This window comes from Cucumis melo, chromosome 8 (assembly GCF_025177605.1).
Source record: "Cucumis melo cultivar AY chromosome 8, USDA_Cmelo_AY_1.0, whole genome shotgun sequence".
Taxonomy (NCBI): Eukaryota; Viridiplantae; Streptophyta; class Magnoliopsida; order Cucurbitales; family Cucurbitaceae; genus Cucumis; species Cucumis melo.
In genome coordinates, this window is record NC_066864.1 from 3,018,895 (window position 1) to 3,045,152 (window position 26,258).

At 31.8% G+C, this 26,258-nt stretch overlaps 6 protein-coding genes, 1 non-coding gene and 1 pseudogene across 9 annotated transcripts; 5 read left to right on the plus strand and 3 right to left on the minus strand.

The window, feature by feature from the left end:
• The first annotated feature begins 1,221 nt into the window (after positions 1-1,221).
• Positions 1,222-5,422, plus strand: LOC103484690 (protein kinase STUNTED-like). 3 transcript variants are annotated; one of them, XM_008441910.3, is made up of 10 exons: positions 1,232-1,716; positions 1,835-1,878; positions 2,010-2,125; positions 2,206-2,321; positions 2,396-3,301; positions 3,427-3,675; positions 3,766-3,926; positions 4,070-4,297; positions 4,385-4,534; positions 4,883-5,422. In XM_008441910.3, exons 1-10 carry the CDS (start codon positions 1,458-1,460, stop codon positions 5,132-5,134), a joined length of 2,481 nt encoding a protein of 826 aa, XP_008440132.1. In that variant the 5' UTR covers positions 1,232-1,457; the 3' UTR covers positions 5,135-5,422. The 3 variants fall into 3 exon arrangements, with proteins under 3 accessions (XP_050944639.1, XP_008440132.1, XP_008440133.1); XM_008441911.2 differs by having other exon boundaries at positions 1,647-1,716; positions 1,835-1,909; XM_051088682.1 differs by lacking the exons at positions 4,070-4,297; positions 4,385-4,534 and having other exon boundaries at positions 1,222-1,716.
• Positions 5,423-8,147: 2,725 nt separating this feature from the next.
• Positions 8,148-10,754, plus strand: LOC103484691 (uncharacterized protein At5g64816). The gene is made up of 2 exons (XM_008441912.3): positions 8,148-8,374; positions 10,231-10,754. Exon 2 carries the CDS (start codon positions 10,252-10,254, stop codon positions 10,630-10,632), a length of 381 nt encoding a protein of 126 aa, XP_008440134.1. The 5' UTR covers positions 8,148-8,374; positions 10,231-10,251; the 3' UTR covers positions 10,633-10,754.
• A 30-nt stretch (positions 10,755-10,784) lies between these two features.
• On the minus strand, positions 10,785-12,483 carry LOC103484692 (uncharacterized). Its single transcript, XM_008441914.3, has 2 exons — positions 12,028-12,483; positions 10,785-11,289 (listed from the first exon to the last, which is right to left on the minus strand). The coding sequence occupies exons 1-2, from the start codon at positions 12,258-12,260 to the stop codon at positions 11,088-11,090; spliced, it is 435 nt and encodes a 144-aa protein (XP_008440136.1). The 5' UTR covers positions 12,261-12,483; the 3' UTR covers positions 10,785-11,087.
• Positions 12,484-13,472: 989 nt separating this feature from the next.
• On the plus strand, positions 13,473-15,682 carry LOC103485331 (alkane hydroxylase MAH1-like). Its single transcript, XM_008442883.2, has 2 exons — positions 13,473-14,317; positions 14,971-15,682. Exons 1-2 carry the CDS (start codon positions 13,473-13,475, stop codon positions 15,680-15,682), a joined length of 1,557 nt encoding a protein of 518 aa, XP_008441105.2.
• A 318-nt stretch (positions 15,683-16,000) lies between these two features.
• On the minus strand, positions 16,001-16,074 carry TRNAV-AAC (transfer RNA valine (anticodon AAC)). Its single transcript has one exon. It is a non-coding gene; the product is annotated as a tRNA-Val (tRNA).
• Positions 16,075-18,148: 2,074 nt separating this feature from the next.
• Positions 18,149-21,110, plus strand: LOC103484693 (alkane hydroxylase MAH1-like). Its single transcript, XM_008441915.3, has 2 exons — positions 18,149-19,039; positions 20,217-21,110. Exons 1-2 carry the CDS (start codon positions 18,192-18,194, stop codon positions 20,914-20,916), a joined length of 1,548 nt encoding a protein of 515 aa, XP_008440137.3. The 5' UTR covers positions 18,149-18,191; the 3' UTR covers positions 20,917-21,110.
• A 792-nt stretch (positions 21,111-21,902) lies between these two features.
• On the plus strand, positions 21,903-22,063 carry LOC127150801 (U2 spliceosomal RNA; annotated as a pseudogene).
• Positions 22,064-24,713: 2,650 nt separating this feature from the next.
• On the minus strand, positions 24,714-26,258 carry LOC103485332 (alkane hydroxylase MAH1-like). The gene has a single exon (XM_008442884.3). It carries the CDS (start codon positions 26,256-26,258, stop codon positions 24,714-24,716), a length of 1,545 nt encoding a protein of 514 aa, XP_008441106.3.

A 26,258-nucleotide genomic window follows, 5' to 3' on the forward strand; every position in this document is an offset into this window, starting at 1 on the left:
TAATAATATATATTTCTTTTCTTTTTCTAAAAGAGGTAAGATCTTCGTTCAAATATTAATGGAATATTTCTTAGACTTTCATGATTATGTCTTTGTTGTCGACTTTTTTTTTTATTATTGGACAAAAGTTAGAGGATGTTTGTATGTTGTAATGAAATTGGAATGCATTGCATTTCAAAATTTATGTTTGGATTGAACGTACTGAGTCTAAATTGTAATATTACATTAATTTCGTTAATGTAGTTTTCAATTAAACTCAATTTTATATCATTTTCATTTTTTAATGATGTCATTTACTCATTTTTGTTCTACCCTAATTTGACATACGTTTTAATACTTCTTTAATTTTTAATAATCTTAATTACATTCTAATTCGTCAATTATTGACCATTTTCATTGATTTTCTTACGTGTATTTATTTTGATTATTATTCCTCTCTAAATCTTTTTTCTTTTTGGTAAATATATAACGAAACATTATTAATCAATGACTTAAATTGCTACAATGATAATAAAAGAAAACAAATACATCATTATTAGATGGTTTAGGTTAAGTAATTAATTTAATCTTTGTGTTTAAGGTATTGTGTATTTACAAGTTTTAATAAGCATTCGGTTATTTTTTAATACAATGATATCACCAACTTAATGAATTTCCTCAAATAGAAAAAAACCTCTCGACAAATAAAATATTAAAATATATCATCTTAATCTAATTATCTATGTGATAATACCAAATAAAAGAAGACAAAATTCAATTGTATAATTAAAATTCTAAAACTTTTATAAATGGACCTATTTAAACAGTTTGTTAATCAATAATTTCATACACAGTTGAATTGAGGGGATAGTAAGATATAACAAGGATTGTCAATAATGTGTATCCAACAAATTCAAAGTTAAGTATCTTTTTATTTTTAATACCACAGACAACAATTCAACAACATTTTTAAAAAACAATCATCAAAAGAAAAACAAAATAAATATCAAATATTTAAGAAAGCAAGAGTTGGTGGGGGTGATGTGAGAGACAACTAAAAAGAAAAATATACTTGAGGCTGGTCAAAAACAAGAATAAAGGTTGACTTCAACGAGTCTAATTAGGTGTACCAATTTAATTTTTTCTCTTAATTAATTAAGATTAGCAGCAGCAATTCCCCGATCAACTACCGTTTAAACTTTAATCAATCAATAATGAGCAGATGTGATCCCGTGCCGCCTCATCTTTCCTTATAGTTTAATCTTCTCAATTATTATACAATTTTTCTCTATTCAGCTCGTTTAAAATCAGCCACTTTTGCTGATTTTTCTATTGGGAAAATGGAGGCAAAGAAGTTTCATGGGGTTTCATAACTTTGATTAATATTTTCGAATTCCTTGGCTTGTGGGTGTAGATTTTAATTTTTCTATCTGGGTTTTTATTTTTTTCAATCCCCAGATAGAATCTGAGCTTCGAAAATGGTGGCTGCCCGCTTTGGACAGTGTAATTTGCTTTTAAACCATCATGGGAGAAAGATTGCAGATGGTAATCACGAAAGAGAGATTGAAAAAGAGACGAACAAGATTAAAGAAGTAGGTAGATTGAACAAGAAGGGGCAGCCGACGTTTTCTGGGATTATAGTCGATGGTGGCGGTGCACGGTGGCTCGACGGCGGCGATGTACAGTCTGCCAAATGGAGACACCACTTGGTTGCTATTCATATTTGTGAAGATTTAGGTATTGGTTTGTTTTGACACTGCTACATTGCATGCAGAGCAATTGCTTGACTTAATTTCCGAATGAGTAATAATATTGAGTGTTCTGATTTTTTTTTTATTTCAATTGTCCTCTTCAGACGATGGTCTAAAGTTCAGCGAAAGTTTTCCTGTAATGAAAACGGTGAGTTACCTGTACAGCCTCCGACCGAGCTGTAAGTTGTTTGTTGTTTGGTTTGTTTGTATGCAGGAAACACAGTATAACTATGTTGGTGTTTTTTTTATTAGTTGATTAATTGAATATATATGTTTCAGAACGAAATTAGGGGTTCTGATTCAGGGGAAACTTTTGCTAAGAAATTGATGAAGAGGCTAGCTAAGCAGAGAGGAATGGCTGTGATGTTAGAATTTGATCCGTTCGGTCCACTCGGGTAGGTTAAGCTATGAACTTCACCATTTTAGCAAGCTGATTTGGATTTTGTCTGACTTTACTCTGGAAATTGTCATCCAGCAATTTGGTCTCACTTGCCAAATGTTATTTCAATCAACTACCTGCAACTAGTATTGTGCTTGCTGTTCACAAGGGAAAGACCATCTTTAAAAGGCAGTCAATCGATCAGTTTAGAGGTTCGAATTGCTTCTCGTAAGATTGTCTGCTTTGAAACTGCCTCAATGTTTTCTGATGTTTGTAAAATTTTCAGGTTTTGAATTACACTTGAGGCCTGAATTCTATTTCAGTGAAGTGATTTCTACCTCAAGAAATCGAAAAGCAGCAAAGGGTGATAATTATGAGCTCCTTGCAGCTGTTGCCTCAGATGACTTGGATGCAGAAACAAACTCAAGCAATGGCAATGTGAACAGTCATGGTAAGAAAGCTCTTCTGAGTTCAATTTCCATTGTACGGAGACAGCTTCCAGAATCAAATCTTGGTTGGCCCTTTCAGCAGAGAAGTTCTCAAGGAGGTCAAGAGGTTATAAGAAAAGGAGCTAGAAATGTGTCTGTGGTTCAATGGGTAATGAGCCTGCCTAATAGATCAGGAGCAGGGATACCAAAAAGCCAGAATGATATGACTTTGGAAATACCAAAAATTTCTTTACAAAATAAATCCGAAGGGATGGAAGAAACCAATCATCTAGTGCTTCAGAACTTTGGAGATGAAGCTGAGGATAGTGATGAAAATTTGAAAGGCGGTGAACTTGTTAATGAATTCAAACATAATGCAAAAATGGGCCTTTCATTCTCTTTCATTGTGAAAGAATTTCAACAAGAGATGCCTGGTTGGCCTCTTAGACCTGTAGCTCTTTTGGGAAGGTCAGATTCATTGCAAGAATCTGAGGAAACAGACATACAAGAAGGAGATTCAGAGACGAGCATATCTGACGAAACAATCAACACAAATTTGGAGTCCCAGATTGGTTCTGTTGCCAAGAATTTGAAAGAACGTGAAGAAAGGGTGATCTTTCTTCATTCTGAAGAAAAGAGTATTGAGAATAACATCTTTAAAATAGCATCCAAGCAGCTGGAGTTTCCCATCAAGATGAATCAATCAGTTTGCAAGTGCTTTAGCTATGCAGAGCTGAAGATGGCAACTTCCAATTTCTCGGCAGGTTGGTCAGTTTGATCTTGGAGGCATATATTTCATGTTATACATGAGCTTTATTTCAATCATCAAACTTCTCTGATTTATATGGTAAAGGTCTATTCCTGAGCATTATATTTAATAATTGAACAGAAAATCTCATAGGAGAGGGAGGATATAGCGCTGTATACAAAGGATGTCTTCTTGATGGAACTTCAGTTGTGGTAAAAGTTTTGAAGTCATACAAGGATGCTCGGGACAACTTTCTGCTGGAATTAAACATCGTTTCCTCAATCAAGCACAAACACATCACACCTCTTATTGGTGTATGTATGGAAAATGAGCATCTTATTTCGGTATATGACTACTTTCACGAAGGGAGTTTGGAGGAAAATTTGCATGGTGAGTTTCTATGACTTGGATCATCTCTTTTCTTCATCTTTGAAATTGCATTGTACTCATTATAATTGTGTGGATGGTTCTGTGAGGTAGGTCAAAGTGGAAGAAGTATAATTCAATGGGAAATGAGGTTCAAAGTAGCCATTGCTGTTGCTGAGGCATTAAACTACCTTCATAACGAGCGTTCTTCACCTGTTATTCACAGAGATGTTAAATCTTCCAACGTTCTTCTTTCTGAGAAGTTCCAACCCCAGGTGACTTTCTAGCATATCATACCAAAGTTTATGCATCGTCTCAACAAATATATCCCCTGGGCATTTCAGTGGCATTATATTCCTTTGAAGTTAAAGCGGAGAGTGACCTGAAAAAGACTAACTAGTGGTTGAATTCTTTGCAGCTATCCGATTTTGGGCTTGCTGTGTGGGGACCAACAGATTCATCGTATGTAATTAACACCGATGTGGTTGGCACATTTGGATATATTGCACCAGAATATCTCATGCATGGAAAACTTAGTGACAAAATCGACATTTATGCCTTTGGGATAGTTCTTCTCGAACTTTTGTCAGGCAGACGTCCCATTGATTTCGGTGTTGCTGAAGGACAAAGAAGCTTAGTCCTATGGGTAAGAACTTGGTTCTTTCTTCAACGTATATTCTGTGCCTTGACTAACTACTTTCAAGTTCATAACCATAAAAAATGCTACTTACAGGCCAAGGAAGTGTTAAACAGTGAGAATCCTAAGGCACTAATGGATCCAAACATGGATATAGAGTTCAATGATGATCAAGTTCAAAGAGTGGTTCTGGCAGCCACCCTTTGCATCAATGCATCAGCTCGATTACGGCCAAATGTGAGCAAGGTAAAAAATCCAATGTTCTTATTGTTCAGATTCCGTCATGTGAAATTAGAGTACATATATGTTCTTATTGTATTGGCTTTTAATTTGTTATTGTTTGCTAGAAGGCTAGAAGCTATTGGCTATGTTTAGAAAACTTTGGTATCTATAATGGTGAAGCCAAGTCCACCCCAGTTCGATAAAATATAGTTTGAACATGTGAATTTGGGTTGAGTTATTTCAAATTATTCGAGTCATTTAGTCGAAATGGTGAAGGAATTCAAACCTCTAATTCATGTCAGGGTCAGTTTGGCCTAAACCAAATTCAAAATTCAACTGATTGTATTTGTGTTTGTTTTTATCTTAATCCAGATTCTGAAGCTATTAAAAGGGGAGGCATGTGTAGATGATTTCATAAATTTTCATGATTCGAAACAGCTAAACGATCATGAGGTCGATGATATCTTTCCGAAGTTCATGAGCAAACCTAGTCTAAGTTTTGCACTCCGTGACATAGACAATGATAGTACACCGTCAAGTAATGCAAATACAACATCAAACACCATGGTGAAAAAACCCCGTCGTCTAAAGTTAAAAGACTACTTGAAAGAACCGCATGAATAAACAGATAAAAACTAGGTTTTACTTTTTAGCTCCAAATGAATAGAGAAATAAAAATCAGTGTAAATACAAAAAAGTTGTTTTTTTTTTTTTTTTTTTTTTTTTTTTTTTTAAATTTTTTGGCAACAAGAGTTTTAATCTTGTTAAGTTTTCAATTTTCTCTTTTTCCCAAAAGAGTGAACATTATTTATTATTTTTTTTTGTCATGAATATGACATTGTATATATATACATCGATCAATAAGCAAAATTTGGAGCATAAATAATAAAGTTTCAGCTGTGATATTCTTTTTGTTCCTTTCTTCTTTCATATATTTCTGAAACTAAAAGTTTGGTATTCTAAAAATGACTAAATTATAGAGTAATTATAATGGGTAGCAATTTTTAGAATAATTATTAAGTATGTAACGATATTTTTAGAAAATTGCAAATACAGCGAAGTCTATCACAGATAGACTTCTATTATTGATAGACTCTTATGGTTAATATACTCTATCATTGATAGATTTTGCTATATTTGCAATTTTTTTTAAAATGTTGCTATATACTTCATTATTTTGAATATAATTGCTATATTAGCCACTATCCTAAATTATATAGAATGTTATAAAAAAAATTTCGTACTTCAAAACTTTCAAAAATTTCAAAAATATCCTTAAACTTTAAAAAATAATTCATCGTGAATTCAGTCAAACTTAAAATATATCTCGGACGGAAACATTAAAATTTTGGGTAATTAAAATGGATAGCAATTGTTAGAATAATTATTAACTATTTAGCAACATTTTAAAAAAATTGCAAATATAGCAAAATCTATCGGTGATAGACTTCTATCGTTGATAGACTCCTATGGTTTATCAGTGATAGACCAACATTTGCTACATGGTCTATCGGTGATAGACTCCTATCATTGATAGATTTTGACAAATTTTGCTATATTTGCAATTTTTTTAAAATGTTGCTATATACTTAATTATTTTGAATATAATTGCTACATTTGCAACTATCCCTAAAATTTTATTTTAAAATACCCTTATATTAAAAAAAATGTAATTTATAATACCAAAATTTTCAACATTCAAACTAAAAAAAATTAAGTTAAAATATAAAATTTAACGGTATTTTTGACACCTTGAAAGTGCATTTTCTGAAACTTTAAAAATTTGGAGCATTTTTTACCTACACTAAGTTTGGGACATTTTTTATAATTTGGCCTAAATTTTAACGACTAATTCAATGTTATAAATATATACACTTCTAACAATTCGTAGGGAATTTTCAAACCTCTTGCATACTTGTTTATTACAAATATATGGTCGAGAATATGTTCCCTGTTTACCATTTCATTATTTTGATTTTCTATGTACATTTTACAAAGGGACATTAGAAATTTTGTTAATAAATATATGTAATATCTTGTTACAATTACCCAAGGATATATATTCTTTTGATTTTATAATTATATTTTTATAAAATTATTATTGAAGAAATACATAAGTTTAAAATTTAGCAAAAGTAATCATATCTTAATACTATATTTTATCTAAAAAAAGAATCAACCTCAAAAATATCATAGATTTCATCTAATCTAATTTTTTTATTACAACAATCGACATTTTGGCTATCTAATGGTCAACATGCTTGTTGATATTTAATTTCTGGAAAATTAAATTTATAAACAATATTGATTTTTGAACTGATAGTTTATAATTTTTTTTTTAACGAGAATTCAAAATGTTCAGACAGAATGGATTGAAAGTAAAGGCTAAGAAACTTAATTATTGAATGAAAAAAATTGAATAAACAAATCTCATAGAAATCTAATGGTGGATTATTTATTACAATAATTCTTGACCAAATTCAAAGTCAAAACCATAGAAAAAAATGGCTAATCATAATTCCCTGATCAATTGGAACTATGATCTCTTCCACCATCTCCATCTTGAATCAACAAAATAAATCAAACTCGCAAAGAATTTAAAAAGAAAAAAAAAATAGAAAAAAACTCACGAAGAGGAATGAATTGGACAAATCTCCTCAAAAATTGGCAATCTCTTGGTCTTGCGTGGAGAATAAAGAATAGCATCGATTTTCGAATCGAGTTCATCCAGTGCTTTACCCAATGTCATCTTGCGCGAGAGCTTCACTATATTATCCATCGCCGGAGACCAATTCGCCGTCGATTTTTTTCTCGTTTCACCAGACCTGAGCACAATCGGAGCCTTTTTATCGTCGTTGTTTTTCTTCTCCATGACCGTCGAGTTTTAGTTTAATCACAGAAGAATTCTCGATTGAAACCAGCAACCTACGATTCGAAGTGATGAGATGGGGATTTATAATATATATATAGGTAATGAAATTAGTAGATTTTAAGTCCTTTTCAGCCAATAAAAAAGGGGAGAAGTAGAAGAATTTCCTTTTTTGGTGCAAATGTCGTTAGATCCGGAAAATATGAATTTAGGTTTCTATTTTGATGGATAATATGTTCTATGTTTTTTTTTTTTTTTTTTTTTTTTTTTCTGGGTCCGATAATAATACGTTCTATTTTTATAACATTTTAAAAATGTTTTATTCGAATTTATATCTAATAAAAAATTTAATTTTGTATTTAATATATTTAAAGTTCTATAAAATATAAAATGAGCGATGACCTATTATTCTATTAGACAAAAATTTAGAATGTTCAAAAACTTAAAAAGGACGTAAAACTAAAAGTTTGATATTTAATATACAAATGTTTTCCTAAATATTTAAATCTAACATTAAAGATATTTGATAAATTTTATTATATTTTATAAATAAATTGTTGTTTTTTAAAATGTCTCGTTCTACCAACGAATTAATTTTCATTTGGAGGAGTTTTTTTAACCATTTTTCTTTCTTAAAAAGGTCGATTTCAACAATGTTAAAGTTTGCTTATTTGTCTAAAAATTCTATTGTATGTTTGTAAGTTTAGGAAGAAACTTATCATACAAATTCACATTTCAATCACAAACTTTGCCACCGCATCTAAACTTCTAGACTTCCAATGGTTTAAAAGAATTCGAAGGTAAAAGAAAATAAACTTAATAAAGCAGAGGAACCCTAAACCCTTTTACTATCCTCTTCACGTCCTTCCCTCCTCTCTTCCAGCAGCTGCCTCTCTCCGGTTTAGTTTCGCCGCTGCTGTATTTCTTTGGCTCCTGCCTCCACAGCCTCATCCTTAGAGGGTTTGCTCTGGATTTCTACTCTATCATTGTTTCTGGTATTCTCCCAATCTCCATTTTTTCTTTCTCCTCACTTGAAAATCATAAATTAGGACTTATGAAAAAAAAAAATGGAGGATTGGTTTTGATTTATTATTATTATATTTCTTTTTCTAAAAAACAGAAGCCGAATGGAATTGAAAACTAAACTAGCTCGAACGGCCTTTCGACTTGTTGCACGAGGCAAAGAATTTTCCAATCATCTCATTCTTCTTTATCTATCCAATTCTCCTTTAATCCGTAGCTCTTAGGTGTTATTTTGGTCAACATTCGTTTAGAATGTAGTAAGGAAGAAGACAATGGGTGAGTGAGTCTTCTTTGAAATTGGAATTCTCTCGCTTAGATTTTGTATTATTATTATTATTATTTTGGAGAAACATCAGAAACACTTCATTTCTCTAAGAAAATAGAGACAGCCCAAAGGGGCAGGGAACAAGACTGATAGATTGAGTGATGTAATTACAGAACATTGTGTTGGCTACTCCAATTAGAAACTGTTAACTGTACAAGATCACAAAAATACTAAAAAAGATGACACTTAATTTGAAGTATTGTTATTTCTCTCCTTTCACACTAACCACAACACAGCCTTTGACATGTTGCTCGAGAGCACGCTTTGTCTTTCAACCCTCTTTCAATGAAGGATTCAACCATCCAAACCTTAGTATTAATGATCTCAAGCACCGTGGTAGAATAAGTTGCCAAAATGCTCCCAAGCCCTTGTATGAACTCTCAATGGAGATGCATGGGGTTCAAAGTTTCTTCATTTTTCTTGACTAAATGCACATATTCAGAGAAAGAGCAAAATTTGGATACCTTGTCTGAACTTTGTCGTTAGTATTAATGCTTTCAAGCACCGTGGTTGAATAAGTTGAACAAGAAAAACATGACTTTTTCAGGACTGTTCCTTCCCATATAGAATTTCAAGTAATTTAGTCAAGAATCCTTCTTTTCTTATACAATAAGCTGATTTAACAGACTACTTAGCTCCGGACTATAATCTCCTGACCAAGTGGAGGAAATGCAGTTCTCCAAAGTAACACTAAGGTTCCCCAGCCATTCAACTGTCTATCAAAATAATTTCTTGTCAACTTTAAATCCTAACTTTGGCCCGAGGGGTTCATAACTCACACACCCTGCTTTCTCGCTCTATTTAATTTATTGAAAACAAATGTCATCTATATGCTTTGTAGTCCATGTATGTCAAAAATGTTTAGGGTGAAATAGAAGTATTCACTTAAAGGGGATCCTAAGATTCTCATAGCCACTTTTAACGATAGTATGAGTATAGATATAGATATAGATAGTCTGTGTATATGTCAACTGGATTTTTTTCCCTGAGTTTTGTTTCTGAGTTTGGCTCATTCTTGCATGGGAAATGTGAAGTTTGATTACTAAATGACTGAATGTACCTGAGTGAGTTAAGCTACTAGCCAGCAACGTCAAGTTTAATTGTCTGATCCATTGGTTGGTTGCTAAATCACTGAATACATTAGTTGTTCCTATAGTCACATTTTACTGGTAACAATAGACATTCTTGTTTCTCTTTATAACTTAAATGTCCTGGGGTTGCTTTCTGTCTTACAATGGTTCTGAGAAATATAGAACTATCAAATATTAAATATTCATGGGGACATTGTATGCTCCTTTGTTGTCTTGGTTTGTCTCTCTCACAGTACAGACGGACCCTTGTCATTTTTTTAATTAACCAACTCCAGACAACAACTTTTTAATGGTTTTAGATGAGTTTAGTCAGAATATTGGTAGTTTTAGATCATACTATCATAAATTAATGGTTGAATGAATGATCAATCAATATTCTGTTTCCCCCTATTCCTTTTTTCTGTTTATGCAGCATTAAGGGGGAAGAGAGCTAATGGTGGAAGTATGGTGGTCGCTATTGGGAGCAGCTATTCCAGCAGTAGTTGCAGGGCAAGTATACAGAATGAAGAGGAGGCATTCTGAGGAGCAGAGAATAAAGATTGCTTGGGGTAGGGAGAAGAATCCGGATGACATTTTTGTCTGTGAGAGGGTCTGCACATCAAAAAGAATGTTGAAGAAGGTAGGGTCTTTCTCGAAAGATCCAATTCCCGATACATGCGTGACTGTCTGTGGATTATCTGAACTTGATGCCTGCACGGATGCATGTGCTCGCACTGTTTGTGTGAACCAGCATCAAGTACCAAACTGGAATGACGTTTGTCTTAGGAGATGCCAGAGTGAATGTCTCAAGCTTTCTGCTTCACATTCATCTTAGTGAAATGATATGATTCGTAAATAATGCAGTTTTTTTCTAGTATTGCATTTTGGATTGTAAACGTTGGCCTGGAATTCTTGGTTTTCTGGAGATGATATGAAATGCGTTTCTCAATTTACCCATGTTTTCTTGTCAATACAATGTTGCTTCTTCAAGATTTCAAATTGCTTGCATTCTGTCATTTGATGACTTTATAAATTTAGTTTTGTCTATTACTTTTTTTGTGCAGATTTATCTTAGCCTCTTTACAATTGGAAATTAGGTTTTCTCTAATATAAAAATAAACAAGTCATTTCTAAAGACTTCATTGTGAGAGACAAAAAGGCAAATATACTTCATCCTTCATGGTAGAAGGTTAATAATTAGTGATCCTCATCTGTCACGAGAAGCCTATTGAATTTGAATCTAAGTTTCAAAGAACAGTAACAGAGTCTTAAGAAAGTGGACATGGATGATCAAAGCTCATCATGTTTGTTCTTGACCTTGTCCTTATTATCTACCAAGTTCTCTTTAACTTTGTCTACTGCTTCCTCCATAACTTTTGCTGCAGATTTTGCAGATTCTTCAACTGCATCTTTGCTTACTTCAAAGCTCTTTTCCACTGCTTCTTTCACTTCATCAACCACACCACCCTTTGTTTCATCACTACTCCTAAAACTGCATAACACAATTTTTTCTATATAAAAATGACTTAATAAGATAAAATAATAGTCTGATACTTGACCTATTAGATATAATAAAAGGGTTAAAATTCATTGTCCTATCAGTATTTCTACGACGGATTGGTAAAATATTTGATATTCTTGTGAACCAGACAAATAAAAAGACAGAGAAAGAAACAAAGTTAACAATTTTGTTTTTCAATCTATAGTTGGTAATTATTTAGTAGTTTATTCTAAAGTTTATAATAATTTATTCCTTAAACTTTCACATAAATAAAATTTAGTTCTTAAACTTAGTTAATTATGACTACACTGAAAATTTTAACAATTTTCGTACACTTAATGAGCAACCATTTATCTCTTCTTCTACTTTGTAAATAATTTAGTCTTTGTCATGAATTTTTTTCTTTATTAAACAACTTAATCCATCTTTAGTTTATTAAAGAAAATTATTCGGTCTTCGTAGGTAAGAAATTTCATTAAACTTCAAAAGTATTTTTCATAAAAAGATTAATTTGGACTAAATCGACTAGTTGGTAACTAAATTGTTATTTTTCATGAAATTTTAAGGACCTGTGATTTTTAACATAATATTTTATGGATATATTGACATATCAAACCCTCTGATCTACAATTTAGGAAGCCAAATAGAACAAAATGAAGGTAAATACAAACAGTTAGGAGGAAAAACAATAATGTGGAAAACAGTGTATCTTAAAGGGAAGGAAGTTACTCCAAATTGGGAGGGAAAAACTGGAACTGCATTTGGTGAATGATACTTCTGATTTTGTCCAATGGAGTGGAATGAGATTTCTTCAAAATGGCAACAGTTTCTTGAATAAAATTCCAGAAAGACGGCCTCTCGGGAGCCTTGTTAGAATCTGCAAAACACGAAGCAACATGAAGCATCAAAATTAACAACACAAGAAGCAATCTGCTTCCTGTTCTCGCATCGTAAATTTCCATGGCCTTTTCAGAAAGGGATCTCGTTTCAACCAACTCTACCGTTTGTAGTTATTTGGTTGTTTTCAAATTCCTCTTCCTCTTCACTTCCCTAACTTTAGCTTTTTTGCTTTTGAAAGTTTCCAAGTCCCCTTTTGTGGTTTCAAATTTAGCAATCATACACACTTGTTTTTTCTTGCTATATTTAGATTAGGAGTTTGAAGTTTAATGAGCACTTTTTCTCTTTTTCTTTTCTTATTAGACAAAAGTGAAAATTCAGATTTGGCTTCTTTATATTATAAAATTCAAATTTATGTCTAAAAAAGATCTTTTTTTTAAAAAAAAAAATATTAAAAATTGATCAACAAAATTAAAAGTTTAGAAATTTAGTATAATTCTTAAAAAAAAAAAAAAAAACTGTATTGTTGTTTATATTTGTCAAGAAAGAAAAAAGAAAACTACCGTTATTTATAGTTTAAAAGTCCTATTTTTATACCTAATAAAATTTTTTTTAGCATTTATTCAAATTCACTCTTAACCATCCATGAAAACTCAAAATTTGATATTAATCTTTTGTAGTTTTCTATTATATGAAGTTTGTAATCTTATTTGTTTTTTGTTTTGTTTGTTGTATTCAAAGTTTATGCCATTCTTCATATGTCACACTTATATGTTATATGTGATTGAACACCAAAATAAATGATTAAATAGATGGACAACCTTGTATTTTAAAACCGGACAAAAGGAGCTATTCACAAAGAAATTAGAGAACATGTTTTTTTCTTTCTTTTTTGTCCTTTTGCTTAGATCAAATTTAAGCAGAGGGAGGGAAACATATATTTGGTCTAAATTCCTATTCTTTTGTATCTTTTCCCTAATTCTTTCTGTGGAAGAGCTCTTTTTGTCTAATTTCTTTCCTAAAATACAAAATTCAACCTTTTAAAACAAACTAAAATTTTGATAAAATAATAATATTTTTTTTTCAAATTTTCTATTTTTTAACCATTCCTTAGTGTGAACGCATTATTGTAAAGAGTAAAATAATTAAGATGATAATGATAAATAATACCAATAATAATACTATAACAAGAACAACAAACTCCATGAGTGGATTGAATCTTCCAATTTTAAATAAAACGAGGAAAATTAAAGTAACACAAAATATGTAGCTACTACTCCATTATATATATATTACATCACGAATTACAAGTAGTTAAAGTCTCAAAGCACTTCTCAATGGCAATTATTGATCTTCTTCTTCCCAATTTTCTCATTTCATTACCCTTTCTTTTCGTCATCTTTTATTTCCCCCTCTTTTTCAAATGGAACTCACATGGGATTCCTTGGAATTGGCCAATTTTAGGAATGATTCCGACCGTAATTCAACACATACACCGAATCCACGATCGTATAACCGAAATCTTACAACAAACTTCTTGCACTTTCTACTTCAAAGGCATTTGGTTCACCAACACTGGCTTCTTAATCACAGTTGATCCTTCCAATATTCACCACATCATGACCTCAAACTTTCAAAACTACCCGAAAGGCCCCGATTTCAAGTACATATTCGACGTTTTAGGAGATGGAATTTTCAATTCCGACTCCGATTCGTGGAAGAACCAACGCAAAGTTGCTCAGTCTTTGATTGTTCATGACAAGTTTTTTGAGTTTATGACTGGAGTTGCGAAGGAGAAAGTGGAGAAAGGGTTGGTGCCAATTCTTGAGCATTTTTGTGAAAGTAAAAAAGTGGTTGATTTGAAAGATTTGTTCTTGAGATTAATGTTCGATTCTACTTGTATGATGGTTGCTGGATTTGATTTCAATAGTTTGTCTCTTGATTTCCCTGATATGGCTTTTGCTAAAGCTATGGACGACGTTCAAGAAGTGATTTTTTTTCGCCATTTGTACCCTAAGTTTTATTGGGAGTTGCTTAAGAAGCTTGGGATTGGTGATGCTAAGAAGATGAAAAATGGCACTGATACCATAAATCAAGCCATTGCTAACTTGATCGCTCTAAAAAAACAGCGTCTTAAATTACAACAAGATGATGATGGTGGCGGTCCTGATTTGATCACACGGTATCCTTTTCGTTGATTTTTCTCATTGTTTAAACTAAAACACGTTGGCTCAATTAGGTTAACAACTTCGACTTCCAATTGGCAACTTTTTTTAAATTAATTTTATTTCCTTCTTACCATAACTTGAATCTTATTTTAGCCAAATTCAAGATTTCGAAGTCTGTTTTTTTGAGTTTTCAGAATTTAACTTAGTTTTGGTAATGAGTAAATAGAAAAGTAATAAAGAGTTTTGTTGATAAATGAGTCTGTGTGTTATGTTGATTGTTAATAAAATAAAAATTTAACTCTTTTTTTATTATTATTATAATAAACTTTAAGAACATTTTATTTATTTATTTATTGTGACACATATTAAAATATTGAAATTCAAATTGAAAATTGGATGAATGAATATATAAACGTTTTTCCTTTTCAAAGATCCAATGAATAAACAAGAAAAGGAGCTTTGTTGATATCAATGCTACACGTAACGCTCTTGCAATTGTCGCGAGGGCTATAATTCCTAGACAAAATTTAAAAGTAATAATAATAATAATAACAACAACAATAATAATTTCAAAGCCATTATTATTAGATATATTTAGCAACATATAGTTTAAATTAACACTAGATTAAGAAAGATCTAATCTTTTAATTTTCACTATTCTTGATAGGTATATGATGAATAAACATGACGAGATCAACTATAACGACAAGTTTTTTAGAGACTTGATCTTAACCTATCTAATCGCAGGACGAGATGGTTTGAGCATAGCTTTGTCATGGCTCTTCCATATCCTTTCCAAAAACCCCACTATAGTAGCAAATATTCGAGAAGAACTGAAAAACATAATAATAATCCCACAAAAAGAATCAGAATCTCCAAAAGGATCACAACCACAAATATTTGGTATTGAAGAACTTAGCAACTTGGCTTACTTACATGGAGCTTTATGTGAAATCCTTCGTCTCTATCCTCCAGTTGCATTTGAACACAAATCCTCAGTTGAAGCCGACACACTTCCGAGCGGCCACCTTGTGAAACCTGGTACTAGGATTGTGTTGTCGACGTACGCATTAGGAAGAATGAAGAGTGTTTGGGGAGAAGATTATGAAGAATTTAAACCAGAGAGATGGATTACTGAGAAAGGGAGGATTAAAAGAGAGCCATCATATAAATTCTTCACTTTCAATACAGGGCCGAGATCTTGCTTGGGGAAAGAGGTGACATTTGCTCAATTGAAAATTATTTCAGCTGCAATTATCCATAATTATGACATTGAATCTGTTGTTGAAGACAATAATGGAATTGCTCCAGTTGCTTCTATAATACTTCATATGAAGACTGGGTTTAAGGTTAGGGTTTCTAAGAGATTAAAGTTGTGATATCATTATAAGATTTTCAATAAGGTGCTCTTTTAAATTATATCTATCTCTATATATATAAAATATATACATTGTACGTTATGAACCGTCTCGAGCATCAAATTATTACTTGTATTTTATTTAATAATTTTAATAAAAATTTTAGTATTTTCTAATTTTATAGTATATCTTTTTGCTCCTTGGAGAGTTTAAAAATTATGTTCAAAGTAAATGGAAAAGACAAACCTTTTTTGATTAATCTCAAAATGAACCTCTACAACTCAAGAAGTTGTATATAGTAACTTGTAAAAAAACAAATTAACCTGAAACAAGAAGTGATGGCGTCGCCCGGACTCGAACCGGAGACCTTCAGTGTGTTAGACTGACGTGATAACCAACTACACCACGACACCACGTGTGAAATGGAGTCTACTAATTCGTATAAAACTTTTTGTTTTCCAAAGATTATTTTTTTGGACGGTTACAGAAAAGATTCTCCATTGTATGTTGTAATCTTTAATCCATATATAGTAAAGCAATGTATGAAACTTTTTCAGATTTGTTCTCTCTTAATATATATTTTGAAGGAAAATTGCATTGACTAGCAGTTTAGGAATGTAATATTGTAGCCATGTCATATACTTTTAAACCTCTGTACTTTTCTTCTTTCTCATCGGTGAACCTCCAGCTCCAGGCTCCAATGTCATGCAAGCACAACACAAACACTTTAACGTATGATAAAGCAGTGGCCGATGACAAGCGATGTAGAAAGAAAAACAAAGAAACTAAATGATAGATTCTTATATTAGTACTGATAAAGTAATCAATATCAAATGAAAATCAGATAGTAATTAGATAATAATAATAATAAAACCATTGATGATAATATTAAGAGAGAGAAAAGAGATGGTTTGGTTAAGAGTAAGAGTGTGGGGAGGGCCAAGTTAATGAAAACTAGCTGGAAAGAAATGGAAGTATCAAGTGGATGTCAGAAAATTTATGTTTGGCCAGCGAAATAGGCTTTCCCATCCATGGAACCTGTCACCGTCACCATCCGTAACGGTTGGATGTAGATTCAAAAATTTACATATGATCTCTATACATAAATGTCATACATTCGATTATAAATTTAAAATATTTTACAAGTTCCTTCGCACAATATCGAACTAATGGGCGACCGCCGACCACATATTGTAACGATGGACTACAATTTCTTTGAATGATGTCCCATATTTCTTACTTTGTTAGGTCTCTTTCGTTTAATTTATTGACATACCTCCGAATCTTGAAAAAAATAGGATTTTAATTCATATATATTAACATAATTCATTGAACGTATTTAGAAACATGAGTTAGATAAGGTGGAGTGATTCGGAGTCATTAACTCTACATTCTTTGTTGACCAAGCAATTTTTATATCTCATGACTTACTAACATCGATTTCTTAGATATTGTGAACTCCATGACTAAATAACTTTTTAGGGTAAAGAATTTCATTTATTTTATCGACCGTCCATCGAGTGGCTTTTTGTGGATTTTAGATCCATCTTTTCTCTAAACAAAAATTTAATAAAGTCAAGCTGTCTCAATTAATCATCGAGTAGACCTTAGATTGGAAAATGTATACTAACCCTATCAAATTGATATTGATATGAATACATTGATAACGTATCTATTTATACCATGCTCATTTATGGTCTTTATATTTATTATGTGTTGGTCTTGGATAAGAAAAGGGATTAGGATTGCGCCACTTGCAATATAGCTAAAATTGTAAAAAGGAAAAAAAAAAATCGAAGTTTTGAAGAAAATATATTAAAGTTAGCTGGGTAACCATTTTTTTTATTTGAAATTTACAATATATTTTTCTTGAATTTCATATTATAATCTTTACATTTTTTAGAAACACACTTGAGTTTATAGCCAAATATAAACAAAAATATTTTTTTTTGATTCTTACAAACATTGGTAAATGGAATTAAAAAAAAAAACAAAAACAAAAGGAAATTTTAGGTAAGATTATTTTTTATAAACTTAATTTTTTAAAAGTAAAAAACAAAATATAAAAAACAAGGTTTTGTTTGTTAATCATCTAATTTTTATATCTATATTTTTTATAATTTCCATGCTCGTATGGTTTTCCTGCTTTCTACATAAAAATTTTAATTATTAAATAATTTTTTTAAAAAAAGTTTTTGAAAACTAATTTTTGTTTTAAAGTTTTTTTTTTCAAAGTTGAATTTGGTTATTGAAAACATCCTTCAAATAATATTGAAAACATTTTGCTATTTTTGACAATTTTTTTGATATAAAAATTTAATTTAAGTTATGAAGAATACTTTTAAAATTAGAAGGATTTATATTTGCTTTACGAATTAGACAAGAAGTTAATTAAGACGAAAAAGAGTAAGGACAAAAGAAAATTTGGTTACTTAAACGGGAACAAAAAAGAAAAATTATTTTCCACTTCGTTATATATACATATACACTCCCATGCATACTTCAAAACTTAAAACCAAAGCTCTTCAAAATGGCATCTCTTGATCTTCTTCTTCCCATTTCTCTCATTTCATTACCCTTCATTTTCATCTTCTTTTCACTCTTTCTCAAATGGAACCCACATGGGATTCCTTGGAATTGGCCCATTTTCGGAATGATTCCAACCGTAATTCTACACATCCACCGAGCCCACGATCGTATAACCGAAGTCTTACAACAAACTTCTTGCACTTTCTACTTCAAAGGCATTTGGTTCACCAACACTGGCTTCTTAATGACCGTTGATCCTTCCAACATTCACCACATTATGAGCACAAATTTCCATAACTACCCGAAAGGCCCCGACTTCAAGTACATTTTCGATGTTTTAGGAGACGGAATTTTCAATTCCGACTCGGATTCATGGAAAAACCAAAGGAAAATTGCTCAGTCATTGATTGTTCACGAGAAGTTTCTTGAGTTTATGGCTAGAGCTGCTAAGGAGAAAGTGGAGAAAGGGTTGGTGCCAATTCTTGAGTATTTCTGTGAAAGTAAAAACGTGGTTGATTTGAAAGATTTGTTTTTGAGATTGGCTTTTGATTCAACTTGTATGATGGTAACTGGGTTTGATCTCAATAGTTTGAGTATTGAGTTTCCTGAAATTCCATTCTCTAAAGCTATGGATGATGTTCAAGAAGTGATTTTTCTTCGCCATTTGTATCCTAAGTTTTATTGGGAATTGCTTAAGAAACTTGGGATTGGTGATGGTAAGAGGATGAAGAAGGCTTGTGATATTATTGATGAAGTTATTGCCAACTTGATGGCAGTGAAACGAGAGCGTTTGCAACGAGATCGAGAGGTGAAAGAAGAACAAGATCATGGTGCTGATTTGATCACATGGTATCAATAGTTGAAAAAGAAAAAGAATTAAATTAACATATGACTCCGTTTGGTAACGATTTCAATTTTTTTGTTTTAAATTTTATTTATTAAAAACAAAAACCATATATATTTAATAACTGATTTTGTTTTCTGTTTTTAAAAAACAAAATATATTTTTTTAAGCTTACTAGTTAATAAAATGAAAAAGTAAATATAAAAAAACAAATTAGTTATTAAATACATTTTTTTTACGAATTAATTGTTAAAGTGAGTTTAGCTCAACAGTAATTGACACGATTCCTCGTTTTAGAAATTGAATTTTAATCCTTGTTGTATTAAAAAGTTGTTATTAGATATATAGACTTCAAAGTTTAGAAACCTATTTTGTATTAAAGTTATATAATTAAATAATTCATCAAATATGTAGAGACTTAATTAAAACCTCTAACGTAACACATATTTTTTCAAGATCATGTTATCAAATTGGGCAGCCTATTAGATGTACTTAAACTATTAGGATCGAAATTAAATATTATGAAAACTTCTTTTTATAGATAATTTTAACATAGATGATAATTTTGATACTTGTTAAAATTATAACTAAACATAAAAGCTTTAAGTCCATAATTTTTTGTTTGAAAAACCTTAAGTCAGATTACTTACTTAATATTATATTTAGTCTCTTTATGGATATCCTTAATCTTAACATATCGAGTACTTGACATCAAATTATATTTATAAGAGCTTTAGTTGATTAAGGTTACACAATTATTAATTTTTTCATACCTATTTTTAACAAATAACTTAGCTCTAATACCGTCATCTGACTTCAGCTGAATACAGATCTATATGGTATACTAATAACCAAGGCTCCATGTTTAATTAAATGCCCTCGCTACAACTTGTGTTGGAAAAATTAGCTCTAATATACTAAACATGTGCACGATACAACCACCACAATAACTATATATTCTTGATGATTAAGTTAAAAATTCAAATTATTTGTTAAAATGAATAATACCATATACAATATGTTAATCTTTTATACATATGCACATATCATTATATTTATTACATGCATAATTAATCTCTTCTTTTGATACTATGCTTCATTACCACCGGATATAAAAATCTTTTGTCAATATAGATTATGACATGTATCTAATTTTTCTTTTATTCATATTCTTCACTGCAGGTATATGGTGAATGAACACGACGAGATCGACTGCAACGACAAGTTCTTGAGAGACACGGTCTTGAATTTCATGATCGCCGGTCGCGATGCACTCAGCGTAACTCTCTCCTGGCTTTTCTTCGTCCTCTCAAAAAATCCTACCATAGTAGCAAAAATCCGAGAAGAGTTGAAAGGCATACCAACGATCTCGCAAAACGAGCAAGAACAGCAACAAAAACCAAGAGTATTCACCATTCAAGAGCTCAACAACTTGGTTTACTTGCATGGAGCCTTATGCGAAACCCTTCGTCTCTATCCACCGATTGCATTCGAGCACAAATCTCCAGTAGAAGCTGAGACGCTCCCGAGCGGCCACCACGTGAGACCTGGGATGAGGATACTCTTCTCGTTGTATGCATTGGGAAGAATGAGGTCTGTTTGGGGAGAAGATTGTGAAGAATTCAAACCGGAGAGATGGATTTCGGATAAAGGGACGATCAAGAGAGAGCCATCTTATAAGTTCTTCAGTTTCAATGCGGGGCCAAGGACTTGCCTAGGGAAAGGAGTGGCATTTTCACAATTGAAGATTGTTTCAGCTGCCATTATTCATAATTATGACATTGAAGCTGTTGATGAAGATAGTAACAATGCTGTTGCTCCAGCTGCTTCTGTCATACTTCACATGAAAAGTGGATTTAGGGTTAAGGTTACTAAGAGATAAATAATATAATGGAAGGTTTCTCAGTATATATACATATATGTGGATATATGTTTTATTGGTAATCTTAAATAATGTGTTCAAGAGTTTGTGTGTAACATTTGGTCGTTTCAAATTTGTGTATCTTTATATATATATATATACACTGGTGTTCGTCTTAGGGTTAATAATTAAATGAAAGATAATAATTTAATGAACTATGAGTATGATTTGAATTGAGATCGTGGAAGCCAAAATGAGTATCATTCAATTGATATTGTTTTTTATAATTATCCATCTCCATTTATTGGTGTAGTAGAAAGAGGAAACCAAACTTCAATAAATGAGTATGTCAAGAAGGAAAAACGAATTAAGTTCATCACCGGACTAATATGTCCTACGCGGGCTTCCCCTCCCCACCCTTTCACCACTTCCCTCCCATTCCATGGAATTCCCCAGCCAGTGGTCAATAGCAATGACCTCCTCCAAACTCCTGGACTTTCGCTTTGTCTCTTCCTTCGGCACTTCCGTCACATCAAAAACTCCACCCAGATCTTCGTCGTCGTTGCAGCCACAACTATCACCTCTACATCCAACTGATTCCATGACTTCAATTTCATCTTCTCCACTGTCGCTTGTGATTTTGTACTGGATAAGAAAATCCTATTTTGTGATATACAAGAATCTGTCTTTTTTAACTTTCAAAGATCTTAAAAAATATACCACTTAAGGAGTTCAATCTCCCATAGCACAATTCATTTTTTAAAAAATAATAATAAAGGGAAAAAAACCCATTAATATAGTTTTAAAAAATTCAAAATATCTCGTAAGTATTCCAAAAAAGGAAGACAAATCTCAATTATTGAGGAGATGTAGAGTAGGGAAAGAAAAAAGAAAAAGAAAAAGAAAACCAGAGGGCTCAATATTTTGTTTGTCCCAGGTCGCCCATTTCCTGCATGAATGAGTGATACAGATGATATAAATACGAAGCAACCGATAAAATCAAACTCATACCTTTCTCGGCCTTTTGGCTAAGATCAAGTGTAGTATCACTGATACGTGGCCCATTGGTTCACATGATATTAAATTAATTTTTCATGCGGTTATAGCCCACCACACAGCAGCTTGCTTCTTGGGGCACTCAAGCGTTGCCTTGGCTTGGTTAATTTTTTTTCTAAAATCTCTTCATACCATTTTAAACGCGAATCCCAAATTGGAGCCTTAGTTTTGTTTGTGCTAAGATTTGTATATGCTATTTGATTGCCCTAGAGGTATTTTTGTCGTCTTTTGATATCAGAATTGTTTTTTTGAAATATCAAAAACTATAAACATATTATTGAGACGAATTATTAGGAAACTGAACTGCGGTTCTAGTCAATATATTAACTTGAGATATTAGGAGAAATAGTAAGCTTTTGTGTGTTCAAGATATCTTTTCCCCATCTTGCGAGGGAGTATATAAATGAAGTTACAGTGTTAGTTTGTTTCAGATTCCTAAAAGATTGGGAAGAACAAGAGAGCATCGGACCCCTCTTGAAACAAAAGACACTGCATCAATCTCAACTCAATTGAATTGAGCTTGATAGAGAAAGCCTAAGGAAGATAAGACTCCTTCTGCCGTGGCAAGGAATAATCCAAAGTCAGATGAATCAGCCATAGCCCTAAGATAAAACTCGTTCTGGATCTCAATGGTAAAGGAGAGGGTTGGATAGGCACAATTATCCTTAATTAACCTCCAGAAAGAGGTTAGAATTGGTTTCCTTCCTAACTTCAAGTCAAAGATCAGAACCTACATCCTCCACGCTCCCTTACATTGTAGAAGCTTATTTTCGATGATCCAGCTTATTTGAAGGTAGCCCCCTTCTCTTTCAGTAGACATATTCAAATAAAATCAACAAAACAGAAATAGAGTACTAAAAAGAGAGAAAATTTTTGAAGAAAGAGAGACCTTAGAAAATTGAGAGTGAATTTAGTCAGTTTAGGGGAAAAAAAAATAGTTTGTCAAATGTATAATTTTCTTTGATATTCAATCAAATATTGAAAAGAAAAACAAAACAAAACAATTTTTTTTAAGGTAAAAATGAATCTAGCCAATACATTATTTTGAATTTAGAAATTTGTTAAATCTTGATTTGTATCTTAAATTGCCCAACATAAAGCTATAATAATTAGCATAAAACTGAAAGGTGCACAACAAAGAATTACAAATTTATCTTCTTAAATTCTTTTTTTTTTTTTTTTTTTTTTTTTTTTTTTTACTTTTATCGTCCTTCTTCTTCTCTTCTTCAATTTCAATCTCATCATTTCATAGACAAGAGAAGGAAGGAGTGAAAAGAAAATATTTAAAATGTTTGTTATTTCAAATTTTTAAAAGTATATATTTAATTTTAAAAATTATGAAACAATATCTTATTGTAAGTTGGGTAGAGTCAAACATTAACCAAATAAATTTACTTTTTCTAATTTTGACTCATAAAATAATTCATATTAACACTCTTCATTTGAATAAGTTCTACCATCATATTTTTTTTTTCTATTCATTCTCTCTCTTCTTTATTCTTTATATCATCGTATTTATTAGTTCTTTTATTTCCTATTACCGCTTACTTAAATCGAAAAAAATCTACATCTCAAATCTCATACTCAAACACGTATAATCCAAAAGTCATAATACTTAATTCAATGCCTCAAACCATAAATTCATGTGAAATATAGACTACTCTTGCAGCCATCACATTTTTTCAATAAAGCTAAGAAATAAGAGGTCTCAGAAAATGACCCAATCAATGTCTTTATCATGAAAGAAGCTAAATAGCAATAATTATATGTAAGTCCAAGGCTGGGGATACCCACTTAGCCACATAGAAACCACCACATTGATTTTTCTTAATAATTCAAACGATTTAGACAGAGCATTGGATATAAATTTAATTTTGGAGTTGGTTTTGCATTGATAAAATGTGATTTAGGTATTCGGAAGAGATAAAATGTGATTTAGGGGAAGTGGAGATTGTTAGAGATAAAGTGTGTGTTTTTTTTCAAAATTATACTTTTATTTAAGGTGAAGTAGAGATTGATTAGAGATAGATTGTAAATATTTTTAAATTCTTTTCCCTTTATTTGATGTGAAGTAGATATTGACTATACATAAATTTTAAATTTTGATTTGAGACTGAGAGAAATTTAATATAAAATTATCCCTACAACCATACGCTAAAATAGACAAAAGAAGAAAATCGAAAGCTTTTTTTTCCATAGATTTTAAAAAACTACAAAAATTGTTAAAAAAAAAAAAAAGACAACAAATTTTATAATGATTTTTAAATTTTATCTATCTCTATCTCTGATAAATTGATTTATGAGCGCTAATTTATGGGTGATAGATTTCTATCCGATTTTAATAAATTTTTTATTATATTTATAAACTTTTTAAAATATTGTTATATATTTAATTATTTTAAATTTAATTGTTATATTTTCAATTGTTTGAAACCCTTAAGCCCATGGAGCTCCAACACTGGTTGGGCCAAACTTGAGCCAACCCGATCTTCTAACAAAGACATATAGCCCAATCCACAAATCTTGCTTTTGAATTTGACTCAAATAATTAGCACTTCAAATTTATTATGTTTTTCTATTTTTATTTTACTTATACTAGATGTCAAAGTTTTCTTAAAAAAAAGTTTATTAAGAAGAAAAAGATGGAGAAAACTTAGACTTCATGAACAAAGTTTGGCAATAATTCTTCTTGATCAAATTTATATCATATCATTATAAAACCAACAAACAAACATGCTGATTATGGTACGTTTATTTCACTTTCAAGTCCATCTTTTTGTCACCTTGACTTTAAATCCGTGCTTCATTTGAAGAATAATAGAAGCATTTGAAACAACTTCATGCTCTGTTTGTCTAGTAATGTTGAAGTTGTGAAGAATGGCAGCAGCCAGTAATTTCATCTCAATAAAAGCTACTTCCTTTCCCAAACAAGTCCTTGGCCCTGCATTAAATGCCAAGAATTTATAAGATGGCTCATGTTTGATCTTTCCATTTTTTGAATTAATCCATCTCTCTGGCTTAAACTCCATGCAGTCTTCTCCCCACACATCACTCATTCTTCCCAATGCATATAATGAAAACAGAATCTTTGTATTGGGATCTACACGATGACCTGATGGAAGAATGTCAGGCTTTGAAGGGACTTTATGTTGAAATGGAACTACTGGATAAAGCCTAAGTGTTTCACATAAAGCCCCATGAAAGTAAACAAGTTTCTTCAACTCTTCATAGGAAAATATATGGCATTGATCACGAGTAGCGTCATCGCTAGATAATGGAACCGTTGTTTCAAGCTCTTCTCTTATCTTTGCTTCGACAATTGGATTGTTCGAAAGACAGAAGAAAAACCAAGAGAGAGCTGAACTCACGCTGTCTCTGCCTGCCATCATAAGATTTAAAACCGTGTCTTTCAAGAACTTAGAATCACCATCATCATCATCTTTGACATTATTGTTTGTAATAATGTATGATGATAGCAAATCACGATCGTCAGGATCTACCTCTTCTTGATTCTTCAAGCTTTCCTTTTTTAAAGCTATCAATTTGTGGATTGTTTCATCCATGATGTTCCAAGCTTGTTTCAGCTTCTTGGGTTGGCCAATTTGGAGTTTGTTCTGAAATTCCCATATTTTTTTAGGGAAAAAATGTCGAAGAAATGCGACATCCTTGATATCATCCATAGCCTTTGAGAAAGGAATTTGAGGAAATTCAAGAGATAAACTTTGAAGGTCAAAGCCAGTGACAAACATACAAGTTGAATCAAAAGACAGCCTTTGAAACAAATCTTGCAAATCCAACACTGACCCATTTTCACAAAAACTTTGAAGAACAGGAAAAAGCCCTGCTTTCACTTTCTTCGATATAATTTTCTCCAAGAACTGAAGAAATTTTTGGTTACGAAAAAAAGCATGAGCAGTTACTCGTTGTGATTTCCATGAAGCAAAGTCAGAATTGAAAATCCCGTCTCCAAAAAAGTCAAAAATGTACTTGAAATCAGGGCCTTTAGGATATTGCTCAAAGTTGGCACTCAAAATATGGTGAATATTTGAAGGGTTAGCTGTGAGGAAGAAATCAGTGCCAGAAAACCAAACACCATTGATGAAGAAAGTGGAACGAGCAGCTTGGTGCAAAATTTCTGTGGCACGATCATTGATTCTGTTCATATGGAACACAACTGTAGGGAGCATTCCTAAAACAGGCCAATTCCACGGAATCCCATTCATAGGGTTATTCCATTTCAGAAAAGTGATGAAAATAATGAAGAAAGGGAGAAGAATTGAGAGAATAACAATGGCACTCCACTCCAT

What these genes read in the sequence shown, in the direction of transcription:
- LOC103484690 (XM_008441910.3), top strand. Translation starts at nt 1,458, where the DNA reads ATGGTGGCTGCCCGCTTTGGACAGTGTAATTTGCTTTTAAACCATCAT. An exon ending in GTCAATCGATCAGTTTAGAG is followed by an intron (nt 2,322 to 2,395) that starts GTTCGAATTGCT and finishes TAAAATTTTCAG; the next exon opens with GTTTTGAATTACACTTGAGG. An exon ending in TACGGCCAAATGTGAGCAAG is followed by an intron (nt 4,535 to 4,882) that starts GTAAAAAATCCA and finishes ATCTTAATCCAG; the next exon opens with ATTCTGAAGCTATTAAAAGG.
- LOC103484691 (XM_008441912.3), top strand. Translation starts at nt 10,252, where the DNA reads ATGGTGGAAGTATGGTGGTCGCTATTGGGAGCAGCTATTCCAGCAGTA.
- LOC103484692 (XM_008441914.3), bottom strand. Translation starts at nt 12,260, where the DNA reads ATGGAAATTTACGATGCGAGAACAGGAAGCAGATTGCTTCTTGTGTTG. An exon ending in TTTTTCCCTCCCAATTTGGA is followed by an intron (nt 11,290 to 12,027) that starts GTAACTTCCTTC and finishes TGTGTTATGCAG; the next exon opens with TTTTAGGAGTAGTGATGAAA.
- LOC103485331 (XM_008442883.2), top strand. Translation starts at nt 13,473, where the DNA reads ATGGCAATTATTGATCTTCTTCTTCCCAATTTTCTCATTTCATTACCC. An exon ending in GGTCCTGATTTGATCACACG is followed by an intron (nt 14,318 to 14,970) that starts GTATCCTTTTCG and finishes TATTCTTGATAG; the next exon opens with GTATATGATGAATAAACATG.
- LOC103484693 (XM_008441915.3), top strand. Translation starts at nt 18,192, where the DNA reads ATGGCATCTCTTGATCTTCTTCTTCCCATTTCTCTCATTTCATTACCC. An exon ending in GGTGCTGATTTGATCACATG is followed by an intron (nt 19,040 to 20,216) that starts GTATCAATAGTT and finishes TCTTCACTGCAG; the next exon opens with GTATATGGTGAATGAACACG.
- LOC103485332 (XM_008442884.3), bottom strand. Translation starts at nt 26,258, where the DNA reads ATGGAGTGGAGTGCCATTGTTATTCTCTCAATTCTTCTCCCTTTCTTC.